General features: G+C 42.0%; 1 protein-coding gene across 6 annotated transcripts in view; it reads right to left on the minus strand.

Annotated features, from left to right (window-relative positions):
* Window positions 1–1,693: 1,693 nt before the first annotated feature.
* LOC119498335 (nuclear receptor coactivator 2-like) overlaps window positions 1,694–22,413 on the minus strand; it is a 69,346-nt gene continuing 48,626 nt past the window's right edge. For 2 of the 6 annotated variants that reach the window (XM_037787120.1, XM_037787121.1), the window contains 14 exons: window positions 21,416–21,563; window positions 17,510–18,734; window positions 12,760–13,009; window positions 12,346–12,564; window positions 11,682–11,879; window positions 11,480–11,588; window positions 11,210–11,378; window positions 10,641–10,961; window positions 7,061–7,132; window positions 5,291–5,747; window positions 3,819–4,050; window positions 3,564–3,732; window positions 3,184–3,258; window positions 1,694–2,707 (listed from right to left, as the gene is read on the minus strand). In XM_037787120.1, the coding sequence (XP_037643048.1) occupies window positions 2,696–2,707; window positions 3,184–3,258; window positions 3,564–3,732; window positions 3,819–4,050; window positions 5,291–5,747; window positions 7,061–7,132; window positions 10,641–10,961; window positions 11,210–11,378; window positions 11,480–11,588; window positions 11,682–11,879; window positions 12,346–12,564; window positions 12,760–13,009; window positions 17,510–18,734; window positions 21,416–21,563 (3,656 nt within the window). In that variant the 3' untranslated portion in view covers window positions 1,694–2,695. The remainder of the gene's footprint in view (window positions 2,708–3,183; window positions 3,259–3,563; window positions 3,733–3,818; window positions 4,051–5,290; window positions 5,748–7,060; window positions 7,133–10,640; window positions 10,962–11,209; window positions 11,379–11,479; window positions 11,589–11,681; window positions 11,880–12,345; window positions 12,565–12,759; window positions 13,010–17,509; window positions 18,735–21,415; window positions 21,564–22,413) is intronic. The other 4 variants (XM_037787125.1, XM_037787122.1, XM_037787124.1 and 1 more) reach the window with 4 other exon arrangements.

A 22,413-nucleotide genomic window follows, 5' to 3' on the forward strand; every position in this document is an offset into this window, starting at 1 on the left:
TTAAATGAAGTCTGTAGCTGAAAGTATGCAGAAGCAGTAGCATTTCAAAGAGGAGCTACATTGTAAAAAAAAAAAAATGTGACAAAATTGTAATATTTTAAAAAGTATAAGAGGTAGAAACAAGAAAGGTCATAGCACTAATGTCCTTAAAGAGCTGAATATTTTGATAATTGAATGGTTTCTGTGCCTTAAAGTATGCAGAAGTAGTTAAAGTCCAAAAAATGTACGAAAGAAATAAGCCTTAGAAGAACAATACTGGGAATGCTGAATCAGTAAGTAAATAAGAGGGAAATTAAACAGAAGAGTAAATAAATAAGGGTATTAATACAAAGATAAATAAATAAAGAAGGGAATTAAAACAAAAATTTTCAATTTATCAATTAATTAATGGCTACATTTATTTTTAATATTATTTTCGCAACATTTAATGACATATTTATTTATTTATTTATTTATTTATCGAGTCATTTATTTATTGATTGATTTATTTTTGATTATTTTGAGGTTCCCTCTAGAACTTGGTTTGTATTTGAATTTTAATGACCGGCATATAGAGTGGGTTGATACTGTCTTGTCATTCAAAGATCACAGCTTCACCCACAGAAAGACCCAACACACAACAAACAACACACTTTTGAGTTGTCCTTCAGTATGACAGAGAGCTTCAGCTAAAAGCCTGTGAACTCCTGCAGGCCAGTGCATCACAACCATGACGTGTCATTTTAAAGTGAATCACAGAAGCATGGAGTTGTACGCAGATTTATTTCTTTTAGAGGTAAAGCTGCTTTGGAGGCAAAAATCTTCTCATTGGTTAAATCTCAGTGGGCGGAGCAAACAAACGATGTCTGACTGAGTTAACTACAGACATTCTACCATGCTCACAATAACATTAACATGCTGATGTTTAGCGTGTTAGCATGCTAACATTTGCTTATGAGCACTAAATAGTACAGCTGAGGCCAGTGGTGGAAAGTAACTAAGTTTTTGGTACTTTAAGTATATTTGATGCTAATACTTTTGTACTTTTACTTTAGTCAAATTTTGAACTTTTACTTGTAACAGTATTTCTGCACTGTGGTATTGCTACTTTTACTTAAAGGTGCTGTGTGTAAGCTCCGGTGGCATCTAGCGGTGATATTGCATATTGCGTGTGCCAAGTGTGTAGGAAAACTACGGTGGCGGTGAGTGTTGGCGAATGTGTGTAATGTTGTGGGTGAACTAGTGACCCTTTGAGAATATCTAGTGAATGTACCGTGGAAGTTGCAGTTTGTGCAGAAATAAATGCTGCAGCTCCTCCAGACCAACAGAGGTTTCCCGTGTCTTGTTTCCCTGCTGCTGAGCAAGTAACGTTATCGACTCCGGCCCAAGCAGGAAAAGTTAACAGAGTGTTTGGTTTGTCCGTTCTGTAGAAACATGGTGGCCGGCTACGTGAAGAGGACCCGCTCCCTGTGTACAGTAGACATAAACGGCTCATTCTAAGGTAACAAAAACGCAACGATTCTTATTATCAGGTGACTGTACACTAAAGAAAACATATTTATTAATATTATGTTCCATTTCTGCCAATAGATCCTCCTAACTGTTACACATTGTTCCTTTAAAAGTTAAATATCTGAGTACTTCTTCCACCACTGGCTGAGGCTGATGGAAATGTCATTAGTATTGGAAAAATAAAGAAATCGATGATGGTGTTGGATGAAAAGTCAGGGGGGAATCAAAGATATTACATTTCATGTAGGGGAATTATGACGATCTATGCACCAAAATGGCGGACCGGCCGACATATCGCAGCTAGAATGGCTAAAAAGTAAGAGCTAAATGCTAGGAAAAATATGATGAATTGAAGCATTTTGCTACTTAATCGCAACGCTTCAAGCTGCAGATACTAGATCAGCTAGGCTAGGTAGTTACCTTAGCTGATCTTTCAAATTCAAAATAGCTACAGCTAGCTGATTTCTAGCAAGGAAAGCCAGTTAGCATGCTGACCAGACAAGATTTTACAATGAATTGACTTTCACTCTTGTGGTTCTTTAGCTCCTCCCACTGAGGTTTCACAACCAATGACATATTTCTGCTCTCTGTTTGTTGGACTAAAACTCCAAACTGCTGTTTTGCAATACCACATAGAGGAAAAGGGGTATTTAAAATCTAAGTATGTACACTATCTATACACATTCACTTTCATTCAAAGAGTCATTAAATAGGGATACAGCTCCCCTGTAACTACAGCAGTTGAAATATATTAATTTTAAAATCAAAATGTACCATTTTTGAGAGATCTTCTTAAAGAAAGATATCCTTGATTTTTTTTTTCTGTCATACAAATAATCTCTAAAACTTCTTCAAAACTATAAATACCTGTAAAATATTTTTTTCATAAACCTTCTCATTTTGACGTTTTCAGTCAGGCTCTAAAAAAGAACCATAAAAGATACAAATCCAGAGGCTTCATTCGTCAACTATTCACTTCTCCAGTGTCAACCTGTTGTTTCAGTTTCACACTCAACCGTGCACACAAACATGTACTCTCTCATATACACTATATATGGTTGTCCTCTCCCTATAGTGCCTCAGTGTTGGCTGGTGTGACAGAGGGAGCCGTGTTTCCATCACGTGTCCTTGATGCTCCGTGAGCTGAGCTGAGTTGGCGTCAGTGTTTTTGCATGTGTTACCTTCATCTCAACCACAGCCGGGGTCAGCAGAAATTCTATAAAAGACAGAGAGTCACATTAATCATCGAGGGAAATAAAAAAAAACTAACAAATAGTCTCACAATTATTGCAATAACAGAAAACACACACGCATGCCGTGATTGGAGAACAAGAACTCGTAGGGACCTTATTTCAGGCAAATGAGGCAGAGAATAGAAATTTAAAAAATAGAATAAGACAGGTATAAAATACAAGAATAATAGTTACAGTGTAGTGTAAGAAATAATTAATTATTTGATTTAATAAAAGGTAGCGGCAAACAGGAAAGCCTTGATTTAAAAGAAGTGAGAGTTAGAGTTTCTTCCAGACTATACGGAGCATAAAAACTGAACGCTGCTTCTCCATGTTTACTTTTGACTCTGGGTACAGAAAGCAGACCTGTCCCAGACCACCTGAGAGGTCTGGGTGGTTCATAATGTAACAGAAGATCATAAAATATTTATAAGTATATGTGTTCAAATCTTTCACTTACAGAATTGGCTTCACCCTCTTGCGTCAACATGTCCATCCCCGCCAGCTGCTCCAGGATCAGGCTGCCATCCCTCACCTGTACCAGAACAATGACAACAAACATGATCACTCCCGGATACTGAGAATAACTATTAAGGAGATATATTTACATGATAAAAAAGTTCCTTTTCCTTTTTTTTGTCAGGTTCATTGACAGAATACAAAAAATAATTGCTGAAAAGGCCATGTGTGAAAACTCATGAAGGTAGTTTAGGAATAACATGAAGCTAAAACATCAGCGTAATGATAAAGATAACGCAATGAATATAAATCAAATGATAAGAATGAACATTAATCATAAGTTTATGTATTGACATGAAACAGTTATTATGCATCTCTCACCTGCTCTGTATTCATGGATCTCATCTGTCCTGACATTTGGTTCAAGTTGCCACCATTGCTGGCCATGACTCCCAGGTTCATGTTGTTGTTGCTGTTGTACATTCCTCCGTTGGCTTGTGTGGAGTACTGGGACTGGGACTGCTGAGGGTACACACTGGATGGAGGCAAACTGAGTCAAAGATGTGTAATATTCACACTGAAATCATGGTATATTAGTTGTTATGTGAAGTCAAGAACTGGTGAACTGTTTGTTACCTGCTGCTGGTGGAGATGTTGGCAGGTTGGGGCCACCCGGTGCTCGGCTGGTAGCCCGGAGGTCCTCTCTGGTTCGGACCCTGGGGCTGGCTTTGGGGTTGGCCCTGGTTCTGCTGCAGCATGGGACTTTGACCCTGCCCCATCCTGGGGGACAGGAGGGGGCTCTGCGGGGTCGCAGCCCCACATGGAAAACCTGACACGGGATCCTGGTGTTGCTGCTGCTGGCTCATTCCTGCAGTAGATAAACGGGTCATGAGCTGCATGGACGGGATAATGAGGGTGGGACAACTAACCAGACAGACACTAACATCTAAAAGTAGTAGATTTGACCTATAGTTAGTAAGTGACTCTACTTCTACTATACTCTTAGATCCTTAAGAAGGAATCAGACATTATTTGGAGGTCTTATTTGTAACACAAACAAAATTAATTATGGAGAAGTAATGTCAGTGTTTCTGAGTCGGCAGCTTGCAGGTAACAGTGCTAACAGCGCTAACAGTGGAAACAACGGCAAGACTGCTGACAGAGCTAATAATGTTAACCTGGGGGGGAACTGGAGGGTGGGTGCTACGCTTCTGCAACGGCGCCGTTGGTCAGGACGGCGTTATCAGCTGTAACCGCCGTATGAGAGCAGTGCAGAGCGGCGGCCGTGAGCTAGCCAGTGGGGCACGCTAATGTGCACCAACATGCATGTGTAGGTGGCCCAGCAATATCAACAAAGTACGGAGACGCTCGGGTTACAACACACACAGAGGGAGAGTGACTTCATTCTCTGCTCAGGTAGACATTACTCCTCTATATCTTTACATAGACAATAGTTGTTTGATGCTATATTAATGCTCTGAATATATTATATAGAGCACCTTTAAGGAGACCTTACAATTGAAAGACCAACCGATAACCTGAAGATAACAAGCTCAATGTCCACAACAGCCAGCATGTCAGTCTCTGTCAAAATAACCTGGGCTGAACTCTTACTGTAGAAAAACCTCAGGATGCTATTCTTTCAGAAGAGCTCAAGAAGAATCAATTGTTTTTGTCAAATGAGATTAAGAGTGCATCAACACTGACAGAAGACACATGAAGTCAACAAATGAAAGAAAGATTTTTGGTTCACCAGTGTCACCACCATCAGAACTATTTCTCTACAAAATCCCCACATGTAGTCTCTGATTGGTATACGAGTTAAAATCACAGACAAGGTAAAGGATGGAGTGTTAATCAGAGCGTAAAAGCAGAAAATCTTAAGCAACACTGTTGACTTGCATACGAAAACAAATCCAGCGCAAGAAAACATTTTAATCATGCAACCTTCAACCACATCCAATTAATGAGGAAAAGGACAAACAACAAGTCTGAACAAAGATGATTATATTTGATTGCCGAACACCGCAACAACAAAAAAGCGACTATGACGCCCATGAAGCAAACACAGACTACTGCGACGGTGCTGCTGTGATCTAATTATATACCTGAACTGCTGAACTGGTAGGCACTGTGCTGTGATGGAGGACTCATTACACCGCTGTACTGCCCGCCTACATTTCCCACCATGCCCTGGCTAGCCAGATGATGGCTGGGGGAGAGAGGGGAGGAGAAGGGGCTGGAGGAGCCGGGATGAGGAGGAGGAGGTGGAGGAGGAGAGGGCAGGCCGGTACCGTAGCTGGAGGCCGGGTAGGGGAACTGCTGCGGGTTGCCCTGTGGGAGCCGTGGGTTGGTGCCACCTATGGGCATCGGCGTGGGAGCGGCGCCCCCGCTGGGCATGTTAGGGGTCATGTTGATGCCCTGAGTCTGCATCATCATGGCACGCTGCTGGTGCATGTGTTGCTGCTGCTGCTGCACGTGTTGCTGCTGCTGTTGGCGTTGGCGTAGGTGGTTGCTGAGGTACTCGCGCTGACGCTGGGCCAGCATCTGGGCGTTGAGGGTTCCCTGCAGGAAGAAACGCAGTAAGGTGATGAAAATGAAACCGGCGGTAGACAAGACTCTGAGGTAAGCTAGGGCTGTCACAGTTAACTCCATAATAACACAAATTAATTTTAACGCCACTAATCTCTTTGACGCATTAATGCAACTTGCAACTTTAAGGTTGTAGCGAGCCCAAGTTTTAAAGCTGAAACTGAAGATACTGGCATCATATGAAATTAGAAAACATAAGGAATCCATCGGTACCAACCATGTCATACTAGCTTGTCAAAAAGAAGGCTAAATAATGTTCCAAACGTACGCTACATTTTGAGGAGGAAAAACTGGCATGGACATTTTCAAAGGGGTCCCTTGACCTCTGACCTCAAGAAATGTGAATGGGTTCTATGGGTACCCACGAGTCTCCCCTTTACAGACATGCCCACTTTATGATAATCACATGCAGTTTGGGGCAAGTCATAGTCAAGTCAGCACACTGACACACTGACAGCTGTTGTTGCCTGTTGGGCTGCAGCTTGCCATGTTATGATTTGAGCATATTTTTATGCTAAATGCAGTACCTGAGAGGGTTTCTGGGCAATATTTGTCATTGTTTTGTGTTGTTAATTGATTTCCAATAATAAATATAAACATGCATTTGCATAAAGTAGCATTTTTGCCCACTCCCATGTTGATAAGAGTATTAAATACTTGACAAATCTCCCTTTAAGGTACATTTTGAACAGATAAATAATGTGCGATTGCTTTGCAATTAATCGTGATTAACTATGGACAGTCATGTGATTAAATATTTTAAACGATTGACAGCCTTAATTTAACCCAATCATAAATAATCGTGAGGGCTACAACATTTTATCAATTTGGTGAAAAAGAGCAAAGTCTGGGCTGTTTTAAATCACGTTGCAAAATGAAGTCTTCTCAGCGACTGAACTTGAGATTGCTATTTTAATACTCAAAGCTTGAGTTGCAAATGTTCTTCAAAAACATTTTTTTGTTATATTTTTTAAATTTTCTTTACATCCCGACAGCAATAATAATAAAAAAAAGCCGTTATCTGTGGCTGTCGCAGGACTGTAATAAGCCTGTCCAATCATTTCATTCGTCTCTGTCTGTCTACCAACCTGAATCGGATGATCTAAATTCTGAAGAGGCTTTTCCAGCCAAACAATCATACAACACACAACATGCTGAAGACATAGACCAGCAAGAGTGAATGATGGCTATAAACTGTGACAAAGGATATTTGAATGATATTGACAAATGAGGTTGAGGTAAAAGATAGTGAGATTCTTACATACGATATACATATATAGACTGACCTGGTTTGGTACATTAGACCTGAGAGGTAGATTCATATTGGACACTCCGCTCATCTGGAGTGGCTGACGGTTCTACGTGGGGGGGGATAGAGAGAAAACTTTATTAATCTCAAAAGAAAATTACAGGAGAGAGCAACAACCACTAGGCATAAACAAAATAAATTCACTTTCAAAACTCCACCCTGACATATGTCAGTTTATGAATGTTAAAAATACCTGCAGTTAGTCTACATTTGATGACCTCTTTTAAGGTGTGATAATTTACCACACTCATAACACTAAAACATTGTTTTTTCATGCACTGGGCAATTTCGAGATGTTGGGCTATTTTGCTTCCATAACATGTTTTCTTTCAGACTCGTGGAAAGAAAAAAAGACACATTTAGGTGTTTATTTTACTACTTTGTCTATTTGTGTCTGTAGATTTCTCCTAAATTCACTAAAAGTTAGCATTAGATAATGCCTCTTTTGGATATCTAAACATAATATTTCAGAAAACTTTCAAAAAGTAATTGTCTTAATGTAGGTAATCAACTGGGGAAGTTTCATGGAGATATCTATTAGTTTTTTTACCCTATTCACCTGTAGTGTCTTGTATGGAATTTTACAATCCTGAGAGGCCGTTTTCTCAAAATGAGTTTTTTCTCAGACTCTGAGCCAGAAATCTCAACTTCAGTAGCACTTACATCCACCAAACTTTCCAGTTTCATTCCTATCTATGTTCTAAGGGTTTTTATAGAAGGATTTGTTCATATATCATTGATAGCTTGACTTGTACAACATTTTATTCCTAAAAACATGGTGTAAATTGATTGATTTCTTTTATGGGTCTTGGCAGTATTTTTCTGATTTATGGAGTGATAAAATATTCCCTCAGTAAAAACCTTTGATTGAGTAATATATGAACAAAATGAAACATGAATTTTGAACCTGGCTTATCCAATGTTCAGATTTCTGTTCTGGAAATGTATGCAAATCAGCACATATGTAACAGCCTCAAAATGAATGTAAAGTTTGTGTGTCCTGTGTCTTCCATTCCTGAAGCACTAATACTGTTATGGTTTGGGTCTCGTTAGACTCCTGTGGGGCCACCAATGCAATATGTTTGTAATAATACCAAACACAACCAAAGATATTTTGTATCACAGCTGCATCGTACGGTACATTTTAAATTTGTCCAATATAGTATCATTTTCTCAATTGCTTAAAGGTCCCATATTATGCTCATTTTCAGGTTCATATTTGCATTTTGTGTTTCTACTAGAACATGTTTACACGCTGTAATGTTAAAAAAACACATTATTTTCCTCATACTGTCTGCCTGAATATACCTGTATTTACCCTCTGTTTTTTGTGCATTTCAACGGAATTGCAACAGAATTGTGTTGCTAGGCAACAGCTTGGGTCCATATTTACTTCCTGTTAGCTGATTTACATACACTGCAACAGGAAATAAACAATTCATAATGTTTTTTAGCTCTTACTTTTTAGCTTACATTTAGAATGTTTACGTTTGAAACCGTGTAATGGTCTAAATATTGTATATTTGTGACATCATAAATGGAGAGAAATCCTACCAGCTTGTTTCAAACGCACAATTTCTGAATACGGGCTGTGTGTATTTGTCAGTATATTGAGCGCAAAGTTTTTGTATAGCACTTAAACCTGCTTTATAATGTAAAAGACTGAAAATCTCACTTTTTACAATATGGGACCTTTAACATGTTATTATTTCAGTGTTAAAACCTTCAATTATACATTGACTGTCTCATTTATGTGTTTGCTGATGGCAGGGGTTTATTCTGGAGTTTTCTGACTTCACCGTTTCCCCGCACTGACAGAAATGTAAAGATGGAAGTGCAAAAGTCGTGTCTCACACCTGAACTCACTGCTAAATCATCAGTGCTATTTTAGTTGATATACAGAAGCTGTTTTCCCTCAACTCTCCACCGGGTGGCAGTCTAGACGTAAATATGTAAATATGGAGCAGGAAGTAAGTCCATTGTGGTGAATTATTATATTTCAAAATGTAGTGATAAACCCCGTTAAGATGAAGTATTCACGGGGGGTCCCGACACATGAGACTATAAAAACTAAATTAAAAACAAGTATGGGAAAAAATGTACTTAGAAACATTAATTGACACATGCAGACAAATCTAGTATTAGAACATAAAGGGCCTGTATATACAATCACAAAGAGGGACATTATGGAGAAATGGGGTTAGTCACAAAGGGTACAGTCTGTGTATGCATCATCTTCATGAGCGAGTGTATGAATTGTGTGTACATGTCATGTGTGTTCATTGTTAAGTGTCTCAGCAGCGGGGAGTTGCTGATGGAGGCAGAAAGCCGGAGCACGTTTGTTCCTTTCTGACTGTTGCTGTTTGAACTCAGTGAACCCTGTAGGCATCACGGCGTGCTCTGTTGTTGCTTCACTTGTAATAAAAAGAGCGAAAGGAGACTGCTTCGTTTTGAATTTGAGTGTCTCATAAGACAACAGTGTCTTTTTCATGGAAATGAGGCACTTGAATAAGGATGAAAGAAGGATTCCAGGTGTGTCAAGAATCCATGAGTGAATATTATTCACAAGAAGGAAGAGAGAGAATGTGTGTTTGTGATTGTATTAGAGCTGCACGATTAATCGAATATTAATTGTGATCGATTTTGGCTTCCCACTTTTAAATGAACATGATAGACTGCGATATCGCCGTTAAAAATGCGTGCTCTGCTCATCGAAAACTCCCCTGCATATCAAATCAAGCGCTTCTTAAACAGCCAGCCACCGGGGGGGCGGTCAATATGTTTTGGCTTCACTTTTGGGGAGCTGTCTGTGCACTCTGCAGCGGCAGCCGGAGAAAAACTTTCCTGAATGTTGCGGCTGCAGTTACAGGTAGAAGAATAATATACTGTATATTTTATGGGCAAAAAGAAAATGCACTGCACAGTCTTATTTTGATGCAAAGATTTGTACATTAGCAGGAATATAGCACAACATGGAAGTGAAAGCAGTGCTCTGTTTATTTAAATGTGAAAGTGCATTGAAAACATTTTGTCCCTAAAATCAATGAATAATCTTAATGAATAAGCGTGATCACAAAAAGGATAAAAAAATAATTGTGATTATCACAAAGGACACAAAATAATTTAGCTTTAGTTGTCCCACCTGTTGACCACAATTTCCTGGTTTGTAGCCAGGCCTGTTGAAGGAGGCTGGGTCATGCGTCATCAACGCATCATATCTTTGGGGGTACAACACAGGCGCAGTAAAATCTGGTCAGCCCTCGCCGAAATTGAGCCAATCACAACGCACGGCCGCAACTTCAGTCACACTGCGCATGTGTTATACCCCATACCCCAAGAACCATGTCTGCCCGTGACCCAGCTTCCTTCAATAGGCTTAGATAGATTGTCGGATGATCCGGGTACTTTATCCATCGGCAGTCGAGCCATTTTGGCCTCATGCGCCACTGAGAAACTCAGCTCGCCTACAACGCTGTACCAAGTTCTCTTTATACATTCCTCGTTTGTAGCCGATAAACATCACAACACGGCAATATAAAATATTTGGTGCCACCTACCAGCTGGGCCTGGAGTCTGTACTGCAGCTGGAGCCTCAGGTTGTTGGGCTGAGACGGCACTCCTGGATTAGGCCCCCCTGGCCTCATTCCTACCGGCCTGGGCCCCACGCTCCCGGGCATCCTCATCATCGGGGGGTAACCAGCGGGCGTCATCCTCTGTGGCCCTATGTGGCCGCTCACAGAGGGGCTGTGGAACCCACCGTCGGGAGGCATGCCGCCATAACCTGGTGGGCCACCGTAGTGTTGACTGTATAGGAGAGGCTTCATGTTGGCCGCCGGGTCCGAGGAGCCGAGGTACTGGTCCTGGTCTGACATAGGACCCTGCAGGGTGGGAAGACAGGATATGAGTGAGAGGAATCAATCATTTTCTGAGTAAGTTTCCACTATTAACTGCCGTCTTACATATTTACATATTTAAAAATGAGGCACTGAAATTAAAACAAGCTATCGAAGATTTGATAAAATACACTGAGAATATAAAGAACTTAATTAAAATGGGCAAAATCCTCTATAAAAAGTCCATTATTATTATATATTGTCCCCCAGGCGAGTGATTCTGAGTCAGTTACCTGTCCAGCCAGCGTCGGGATCCCCAGCATCTTGTCGATCTCCTCCAGACCCTCATAGTCTTTCAACACCGAGCACAGCTGGTTCAGCAGGGCTCCTTCATCTGGCTGGCCCTCAGGCCCTGGACCGCAGCACCGCATCCCGTCTTCCTGGTGGACGCCGTACGGTTGCCTGAAAGGTTATCTTGGTATTATTGTCAGACCACACTCCATGGACCAAACTTTAATGGATGACTCTTCTTTTAATGCTTTAAACTGGAATGAATGCCATACCTGCTTTGGTTTCCATAGTGATCCACAGCTATCATTCGGTTTGCCCATGGTGCAGTCTGATTGGGCGGCGCTTGATGCTGAGGGTAGGCGGGGCTGGCCATCTCCATCTCTGAAGGGAAGAAAAAAAGCAAATATAATGTCAGTTTTGATGAGAGCTGAGGTCAGTTTGTGACTTTCTTTCCGTCTTGTTTCGTCTTCTCACCGTTGCCCATCATCTGCATGTTGACCATGGCTCTGGATCCAGGTGGGCCTCTCGTGGGCAGTACAGAGTTTATGTTGGGGACCATCCGACTTGGTCCGACCCCTTGGCCCATCATCGGCCCCGCAGTACCACCTATGGGCCCCTGGGGACCCCAGCTCTGCTGCATGGAGCCCCGCATTGACCCGTTATTCAGCATGCCTGATTTGGGGATCAGATTTTGAGATTATTAGAGTCACTTTATACGATACAGAATCTTAAAACCGTAAGCTGGTTTTTCACCAAAAGTTTCCGGAACTTTTAGTCCTTGGAACTACTTTTCAAGGAACTAAACCACTGTTGTCTGCGTTTTCATTGCGGTCTAAAGACCTGCGAAGATTAGGCAAATTAGTCTGCTAACCTGGGCCATTCTTGGGGGTAAAAAGGCCCTATAAATGTCCCCAGAACTTAATTTAGACCCTGATCCCTGCAGTCAAAATGCAATGGGTTCCTCTAAAGGTTAGTTTTGGGAGGGGAAGTTCCTTAGGTAGAACCGGGGCTGTATTTTTCTTAGAAGTAACAAAAAGTTGAGAAGATGTGTATCTGATGCAAATCATTCTGATGCATCAGAATGATAACAGTGATTCTAGGCAGCACAGACGGGATACCATTTATTTTCCTGCCTGACCTGGATTAGCCATCGCAGCCTGGTTGACCATGCCTGCGTGGGTTCCCATCATGCCTTGCTGCTGTTGCTGCAGTAGGGAGTAGGGGCTGTTGTTCCTGTGCTGAGGAGGAAATGGCCGGCCAGCGTTGGGGTTGGGGCCCATACTGCTGTCCAGAGATGTGCTTCTGACTGGAAGAGCACCTCGAGCCGGTTGTCCCAGCCTGGCACCATTAAAGCCTGCTGGGAGGAAGACGAGTGTTTCTTTATCTTATGCATTATTTACACAGCTGTACATAGAAAGACAAAGACATGATGATGGTATCCATATTCGCTCATAGAAATTATAACGTTTTGTTCGATTCTAGACATCTTTAACAGCCAGAAATGATCAGATGAGCTCTCCAGACCGACACAAACACAGTGTTGCAGACGTACTTGCAGGGCTGATGGGAGGGAAGGCTCTGTGCTGGTTGGGGGGGCTGCTGCTGCTGCTGCTGTCTGTCATCTGCAGGATGTCGCTGATGATTCTCTGCTTGTCCACAGAGGAACCAGGCGGCGCAGAGGAAGAGGAGGACGAAGAGGAGGCTGGTCTTCTGACTGGTGGCTGGCCCGCAAACAGCTGCTGCTGCTGCTGGCCGCTGCCGCCGCTCTGCAGGTCCTCCAGCAGGTCCTCCAGCTCACTGGTCTGAGAGCAGCCACAGGAAAAAAAACACAGGATCAGAAGATGTCTGCTGAAATACAACAACTAAAACTATCCACGTTTCAGAGAAAGACACGACATTTTCTGCATATTGGACTCCTGACTGTGTCGTGGTGAGAAATCCTGTTTTTTGTATTTTTGAAAATGTTGATTTCTGTCACAAGCTACCCTAATTGGGGCACAATTTCAACACCTTTTATAAAGCACACACATTTTCGAAAGGAGCATTGCAGGAAGGCTCTCTCTCTCATGCAGGTGATGAAACTGACTTTGCCAACAAGCAAAGCAGGGAAGCTTTCAGTTCAGGTGCCAACATCAAAAACATCTCAAGTACACTTTGAAGGATTCGGGTGCTTCAAACAGTTTGCTACAAAGAAAATATCTCTTCTTTATCCTTCCTAAAGTTAATACTATATAAAATATTCATTAAAAGTAGAATAAGATATTCTTTATCATCGTTTTGTTGTTTAATAAACATGCAGAGAAAATATGGGCATGACTAAATGGCACCGTGGATAAGGAGCGAAACAAAAAATAAAAAAAACAGAAATATGCAAAGAAACTTTCATACAAAGTACACACACACATACACACACACACATACACACACACACACCACTGAAAGAGATGGTTCCCTCGGGCCGTTTGGCTGATGAATAGAGGAGGAGCTAAAAATAAACTGCCAGCACTAATGAGGTCATGTGTGATGTACAGTAAGACACACAGTCACTGCTCTGTGTAGCCTGGGTGGATATGCACACAGCGAACACATCAAGGGCATACTTTAAAATGTGAGGGACATGCCCAACCCCCCCCACAACTTTTCAAAATCCAGTTTTTGTTGGACAGGTAAAGAACCTGCAGTGTTAGCCAAGTAGAGCTAATGTCTTTGTTTATGCAGTATATTAAACGTCAGTCGGCCACAGCACTATTTTACAAATGTCCAGTGGCTCTTACATTGTGCCTCAAATAGCTCTCTGTTTGTCAGTTTATACATAAAATCAAATACAGAGATGACACTTTGAATATTAGCACACTAACTTTAGCTTTTACTGCTAGCCCAAGCAGTGTGGCACCACCTCAGCTGTACCTGTAGTACAGTAACAGTGAGTACATTCAGAAGGTCATCAATTCAGAGGGTCATCAACTCTACCCAGAAACTCATTGGCTGCCCTCTGCCCTCTGCAGAAGAACTTTACACCGCCCGCTGCCTCAGCAGAGCAGCCAACATCCTGAAGAACCCTTCCCACCCTGGACATCAGCTGTTGGAACCGCTGCTTCCTCTGGTAGACGGTTCAGGTCCATCATATCACGGACTAATAGACTCAAGAACAGCTTCTACCCCAGCGTCATACCTGAGCTGAAACTGCCAGACACTCACAACAAACTGTACGGAATGGAAGGGAACTGATCTACACACTGTCAGATACTTGTCAGATAACATAACCCTTGCTCAACTTATTACATGTTTACATCCTACAGCACCTTATATTCAGATACATTATTTCTTGTAATTTATCAACTGCACTACTGATACATGTGCAACATGTGCTCTTATTACTGTGCAATAACTCACTGCCTTGATTGTACTGTATAGTGCCTTGACCGTATTGTAATTGTATTGTCTATATTGTATCATAGATCAACATTTCTAGTTAGATATATATATTTACTTATTTTATTAGTAGTTTAATTTAAGCTTGTATTGAACAAAGGTTTTATCTTATCTTTTATACTGTATGTTATGTGTGATTGCACCATCAGGACTGCTTCAAATTTCGCTGTACTCTGTGTAGTGACAATAAAGGAATTTTGAATGTTGAATCTTGAATACTAGACGTCATTGTGATACACAGGCTCAGGTATCGTGTCTGACGCAGTATCCTATCGACAGACTTGGCGAAGTTAGCAGAAGTAAACACGTGTGACTACGTCCGGTTCTCAGAATAAGGTGCTAACAAAGGGTATATACAAAATACATATGGAAATGAGATTAATTGGATTATATTCACAAGAAGTTCATGCTACCTGCTAAATCGCAATAAATCGTAATATCGAATCGCAACACTTAATAATCGCAATAGATATCGAATCGGCACCCAAGTATTGTGATAGAATCAAATCGGGAGATATCGTCAAAGCCCTAGTATCAGTAAGCTAACAGGTGGACTGCAGTGGATTTTGCAAACATTGTAGTTTTCCACAGCTGCCACTAGATGTTAGTAAAGAAACTACACCTTACTGGTGGTAAACTTAAGTCTTACTAGAATTCATACTTGCCAACCCGAGGAGACTCCCGTTTTTCATTGCCCACTCCTGGTTTCCTCCCGGGTTCACGAGTCTCCCATATTCCTCCCCATTTATGACATGGTTTCACACCTTTTTTTTCCCTTTTCCTTATCTGAACTTTTCAACATTTCTGGCACTGTACAGCGTGTATAAGCCTGCCGCGGACGACAGCAGAGCTACACCAAATGTCGTTTCCCAGTGGAAGACACGCTCGCGACATAGTGTGCAAAATTGAGCTTTGCTTAATGCAGCAAAAATCGGTTGTGGCATGGCACAAGCCATTTGAAATAATGGGTGTCAGAGCACAGTGGTGCCATTGTCGCATTGTGTCTGAATGAAATTATTTTCATTCTTTAAAAGTCACCAGAATGCAGGAAACAAAGTCTGTGAAACTCTAAGTTTTCTGGAGTCCTCCCTTGAGGTCTCAAGGTTGGCAAGTATGCTAGGATTTCACACCAGACAAAGGCCAATATTTTGAATGGAGATTGCTGCTGCCCTCTCCTGAGTAACCACCATAGGGGCCCACACTATCAGGTGCAGGAGAACACAAACAGATGCAAGCTTACTTGGACTCTAGAGACCTGCTGAACTTCGGTTCGTCAGCTACTTTGTTCTTTGCTTTGACTTTCTGTTGTTCTGGAATATCATCTCAACAGCCTTGGATGAAAAAGCACGTTCCTGGCACCATCACGAGTCGCGACCGGCTCAACAAAGCGTCACCATATTCTACAAACTAAAAACCAAGCCATCCATGGTGTGAGCCACTGAATTGTTACCTCCCCTCCGGCAGCAGCCTCCGCTGTCCGGAGGCACAACTGTTGGTAGGAGCGTTGCCTGAGAATGTCAGACTTTTGAAGCTCAGCCGTCCTCCTTCATCCCCTTCCTGGAACTAACTTCAACTACGTCAGTGCAACCTGCACTTTCAATAAGCACGACAACACTCTGAGTTTGGTGCCAGACATCATCTTTCACTCTTCTGGGAGGCACACAGTACAACATACACAGATCCACTCTACATACATATGCATTAATGCGTAGAAACAGACTCACATGCTGAGCCACGTAAACAGAACTCCTCTGCTATTCCCGCAAGAGCTTCTTATATTTCAAATACAGCTGCACACATTTTTGAATTCTCGTTCCCATACACCCTTTTTTCTCACTCCCTCACTCACGCTGAGGTTTAAACAGTACTCCTCTGCCTCCCTTGCCAGAGCATCTTGTGTTACAGGGAGTGCACTAACTAACTCCTGACAGCCTGCCATCAGCTGCCTAAAGAGGAAGTCAACACACATCCGACAGAATCAAACACCGAGTGTCAGCTCACTGTGCTTCTCACTTGGAGGTGTTAAGCTGTTATGTACGTCCATATGGCAATTTCTTAAGTGGACACATTGGTTAATTATGTTTATTTACTCATAACAGACCAAACTCTTCATGTGTGAGAGGATAAATAAGGCGATTTGGACTCTGAATTTAGCGCAAGTTTGGAGCGTTATTTAACCTCCTTCGCTACAAGCTAGTATGACATGGTTGGTAACAATGGATTTCATAGTTTTTTCCAGTTTTATATGATCTTTTTATCTTTTGATTTTATATAAGTATCTTCTCTCTAGCTTTAAAAGTGAGCCTGCTACAACCTCAGAAAGATAGATTGCGTTAATGCATTAAAGAAAATAGTGGCGTTAAAACGATTTTGCGTTAACGCGTTATTATCGCGTTAACTTTGACAGCCCTAGTCTTTATAGATGGTCTTGAGGTCAGAGGTCAAGGGACCCCTTTGAAAATGACTGACAGTTTTTGGAGTAAGTAAGTTTGGAGCGTTATTTAGCCTCCTTCTCGATGAGCTAGTGGTTACACGATGATACCAATGGATTCCTCTGGTTTTCTAGTTTCATTGGATGCCAGTATCTTCACTCTAGCTCTAGCCCACTACAAGCTCCGATAGATTGATGGTTAATTAGGTTAATTAAGGGTAGTGCGTTAAAGAAATTAGTGGCCTTAAAATGAATTTGCATTAAGGTGTTATTATCGCGTTAACTCTGACACCCCTATCACAATATATTGCATATATTGAATCGTAACCCCTGTATCATGATGTGTATTGGCATACTGTAACCCCTGTATGCCAGTCAGTCCACTAACAGTTTGATCATTACAGCACAATCCATGAATATTACTGTCAACAACACTGACCTGGTCCGCCATGTTGAAACCCACATCCTGTGTTTCTGTCTTCACGTTGGACAGCTGGGGTCCGTCACCGGGTTCCACCTTGATGGCTTTATCCAGGACGCCGTTATCGTCCCTATCCAGCAGATAGCGCAGCAACGCATTGTCCTTCTTCTTGGGGCTCCCCGGCTCCTGTTTTGTGCAGAGTTCACCTAGGGCGGCCATGTTGTCCCCTGAAGCCGACTCTGGACCAATGGGGTCTTTTCCGGTAGCCTCGGCCGTTAGCTTGGCCAACTCCACCGGTGAGGTGCTGTTCTGCAGCAACCTGTGGAGGATCTTGTGTTTCTCCTTTAGCGAGGTGGAGTGGTTGTTATGCCCGGCCCCACCCGCACCCCCGATCCCGCCCAGCTGGTCCTTAGAGTTCTGGTCGTCCCCCAGGGGGGGTGATGAGCAAGGATCAGAGGGCTCTACTTTGGTGGTGAGGAGCTGGAGCAGCTTAGTGTGCCCTTTTGTGTTCAGAAGGCGATTTTGGGCGTCGCTGAGCTCCCCTAAGCTTCCGTCACCTTCGAAGTTGTCAGGGTCGCCGTCTTTCTCCTGCTCACCCTCCTGGTTTGGGGACGACGGCGAGTCTTGCTGCTCCCCAAAAGTTCCCAATAAGTCGGCCTCTAAGCTGGGATTGTTCTTGGCTTTTTGGCTACCAGTGCTGCTGTGAAGAGGGCTCTGAAGGCCAGTCGGCTTTTTGTCAGGTGACTCCGGATGCTGCCCCTCGGTGAATCCCTGGGAAACCCTGGGGCCCTGGCTGAGGGCCTGCAGTGCACTGAGGGAGTTGAACCCTTGACTGTTTCCAGTGCTGCTGCATACGGATGCTGGTGAGTGAATTCCAGCTGCAGGAGAGAAAGAACCAGGGGCATGTTGAGAGAGGTGAGGGCTACTACAGCTGCTGCTAGCCGCCATGCTGGGGCTCTGGCGATGACGAGGTGACAACATGGCACCCTGGGCCCCTGAGGTGACACTTGGGCTACCCAGGGCTGAAGGGCTACCCAGCTTGAGTGCCTGAGGCGTGGGCGCCCGACCTGATACGGCCCCAAAACCACGTCCAGGGGTGCTGGAGGTCATGGTGGAGTGGTGCGTGTTGCTGGTGACACTGGCATCAGGTGAAGGGGAGGGATCACTCACACTGCTTGGGGTCATTGGCTTGGCCACGCCCTGGCTGCCTGGTGTGTCTGCGCTCATGCCACCCATGTTCTCCCTGGAAGGAAAAGAAAGCAGACACAAGAATCAGACGTGCTCCAGGAGAGTGCTGGTTGTACACAGGCAGATCGTACATGAGAAAATGTGTAGTTGTATGAATTTTGAGAACGATGTTATTAAACAATTAGTAAATGTTCCCCTGAGTAAATTAGGCTATATACAATACATGTGTAATGTGGATGACGAGGAGGCAAGAACATAATTCAGGCCGGGAACCTAACGTCAGCCCAGGCCAATCTCCACACATTCACAACAGACCACGTATACTGTACCGCTACATTTTTCTGTTTACTGTTAATACCAGTAATATATCTTTTAGTGTGAACTACACACAAAAACTGCTTCTTGTTTTCTCGTGAATCCAAATTAGTAGGCCTATATGACTGTATGAAAATAATGAAATCTATGCAAGATGGGCATATCATTTGTTGTCATGAATGCCCGAATGGTGCGTCGCTTTAAATGTTGGGGCGGCAAGGAATTGTGGCGCGGCATTGTCTACTTTTCTTTGGTAAAGGATGGTCCAGTGTATCCTCTGCTAGAGGAGATAAGAAAGAAAGCATTGAAGCACCTTTCCTCAGCATTTAGAGAATTTGAACAGCCACTAAGATACTTCCAAGTCATTTCACTCCGTTAGGGAACCTTCCTAAGCAGAAATGAATTTTTGACCAAAACGCAGTTCTTAAAAAGGCATGACCCAGTATTACAACAAACAGCGATATTGTTAATAGTGCAGTAAATGTAGAGAATAGCATTTGGAGAGGTTGAGTAACTAATACTCTAGAGCTCTAAAACAGTGTGCACAACTGAGAAAACAAAGTTGTAACGAGGACTGAAGCTGTAACAGAAAGAGAGCTTTAAACAAGGACCGGCTTCAGCCCCACACCAAGCACACAAAGCCCTCATTGTGCCAAGTGCCGAAGCGATAATTTTCAATGTGAAACTTGTGGAAGTAAAAAGGCCAAGTTCTAGCCATTGATGCCCGAAGGCTCCGGGTAACAGTCCTGGCATTGTTTCCTGACCGCCGTCCAATTTCTGACTCTGAGCGGTCACACTAAAGGCTGGATGCTGGCGGAGTCGCAGTCGCTCGCGCTGGTGGGAGGGAGGGATGGAGGTACTGTATACTGGACTGGCTGGTAGCGCTTGTGTCAGATTTGTTCTATACATATGGCGGCGGTTCTGAATAAGAGGCCCTTTGTTCTTACTCCACATTGCTGTGTCACCCCACAAAAAAATAAGGAAACCGCAAACACAGAGAGAGAACATGTGATAAACACACAAACTGAAAAGAAGAGGAGGGAGATATGCTACAACACTTTATAATAAACATTAATAAATGGTAAATTGATAATTAATTAAAACTTAGTTAATAGTTATTTTACTGTTCAAAAACAATGAAATCATAATTAAGTATGTTTTTCTAATTATTAGTAATTATTAGTAATGCCACCATTTATGTTATTTTGACAGTTTATTGTTACACACATTATACATTTTATAGACTATATTAAGTATTTGTTAATGATTACAAAATTATTTGTAAACCTTTAAGACACAGTCTATAAACATTACAGAGATGAATATTTGTAACACTTTGTTAATGGTTAATAATTGGTATGTAAACTGTCTATAAACATTATTTGGATGACTATTATGAAGTTGTAACTGATGATTATAATATCTTGTTAAATGGTTAATAAATACTTTGTAAAGCATCTATAAACATGATCTAGATAGATAGTTAATACTTTGTCAGTGGTTAATAATTGTTTCTGGTCCTTCTATCTATGTAACGTTTATAGATGTTTACAAGCGATTTCTGTTGAAGGTTTACCGATCATTTGTTAATCATTAACAAATACTTAATATAGTATATAAAATATAATGTGTGCAACAATAAACTGTTAATAAATACTTTACTAATATAATCAGAATGTAATTGTTATCGTCTCTCATCAGCTATAATATAAAATATAATTTATAAACTAAATATTTTATATTACACAAACTAATGATAAAATAACAGAAATTGTAGCATTACTAATAATTAGTAAATTATTAATTATCATTTAATTGTTTGTTAACAGGGAAATAACCACCCCTTCGAGGAGGTCTTGGTCGGCTTGTTTTGGTGCGCACCCGAGCGCGATTACCGTGTTCACACCTGCCCAAATGAACCGCACCAAGAGGGTAAACGCTCCAGGGTTCCATTCAACCGAAATAAACAAGGCAGGTGTGAATACGCCATTAAAGGTCCGGTGTGTAGGATCTGGCGGTATCTAGCGGTGAGGTGAGGAGATCAACCAACTGAAGCCTCTCCCGTGTGCCAAGTGTGTTGGTGGCTGATGCAAAATACGTCAGTGTGTAGAGTGTGTGTGTGTAGGGAAGTGGGAAGTGAGTGGTGAAGCAAGAGAAAGAGATGGGGGGCAACAGGAGCGAGTAACGTAATCGACTCCGGCCCAAGCAGGAAAAGTTAACAAACTTTGAAAGACGGAATCTCCAACAATATACAAATGATTTTCATTTAGTCGTTTCTTCTCTATTGGACAGGAAACAGAGAGCAGATCTTACAAAATGAATTACACTGATACATGCCAGCTCCCAAAGGGTAAAGGCAATGTTTTTAGAAACACAGACATTTTGCAGTGGAGGCAGAGGGAGAGACAGAGTGGCTGGTACCTCTGCAGGATGTGCAGGGACATGTAGAGCTGTGGTTCGTTGGTGGATGGAGATCGGACCAGCTTGCTCTTGGTGTGAGCCGAGACGATGGTGCCGTCAGCCAGGGAGAATCTGTACAGAGGGCTGAGTGCATGGCCGTTCCTCAACACTGCAAAGAGACAGACAGAAAATTACTCTTCAACATCAACATCATAACAGATGGCTGACAGCCATTGAGTGAGACAGAATATTGATTCTCCGAAAAGATAAATAAATTGAGAGGTATAGTGAATAAAAAAAGTGTAACAATTTGTCTATTTATTGAGAAATTGATCAAAGAGAGAGAAAATCATTTTGAATTTAGATTCTAGAATGCTACAGGTGTACTTAAAAGGGATAGTTGGGGTTGTACTTCTCCATAGTCAGTGTATTACCTACAGTAGATGGCAGTCGGTACGCCCGCAGTTTGGAGAAACCGACAGGAGTACCAGCACGGGAGCAAAGCAACGTACTGCTGTGGATATTATCGAGTAGTTTGTTTGTGTTATTGTGTGACTTTGGGGAATCTGATCTAACCACATAAATCACCAAAGTCTAGGGCAGCATGATCTGTGGAAAATATGCGATTACTTCGATGAATAACACGATAATGATATAGCTTGTAATAAATAATCATACTGTTTATTGAAGTGTACTCAGTTTTGCTGAAATACAATTTATTGTTATTTTTTTATTTATTAAACAAATTGAACATTTAACTTAACAAAAAAGGCCCCAATAAAAAAAAAAGAATTATAGTTACATATTAAAGTGTCGTTTTCTACTGATACTCAATCAATGGAGTCTGGTGGCTTTGAAGAGAGCATATATGGATATAAGGGCTTCAGTTCCCTGTTAGAAAGGGCTGTCTGACGGCAAGATAAAGCGATGAAAAATATTCTAAGTATAGCATACACCTAAACTGATACAGATTTCTTTATGTGGGTTCTTTTAGCTGGCTGTTTTGCTGCTGCCCCCGT

Source organism: Sebastes umbrosus, chromosome 12 (genome assembly GCF_015220745.1).
Source record: "Sebastes umbrosus isolate fSebUmb1 chromosome 12, fSebUmb1.pri, whole genome shotgun sequence".
NCBI classification, from domain to species: domain Eukaryota; kingdom Metazoa; phylum Chordata; class Actinopteri; order Perciformes; family Sebastidae; genus Sebastes; species Sebastes umbrosus.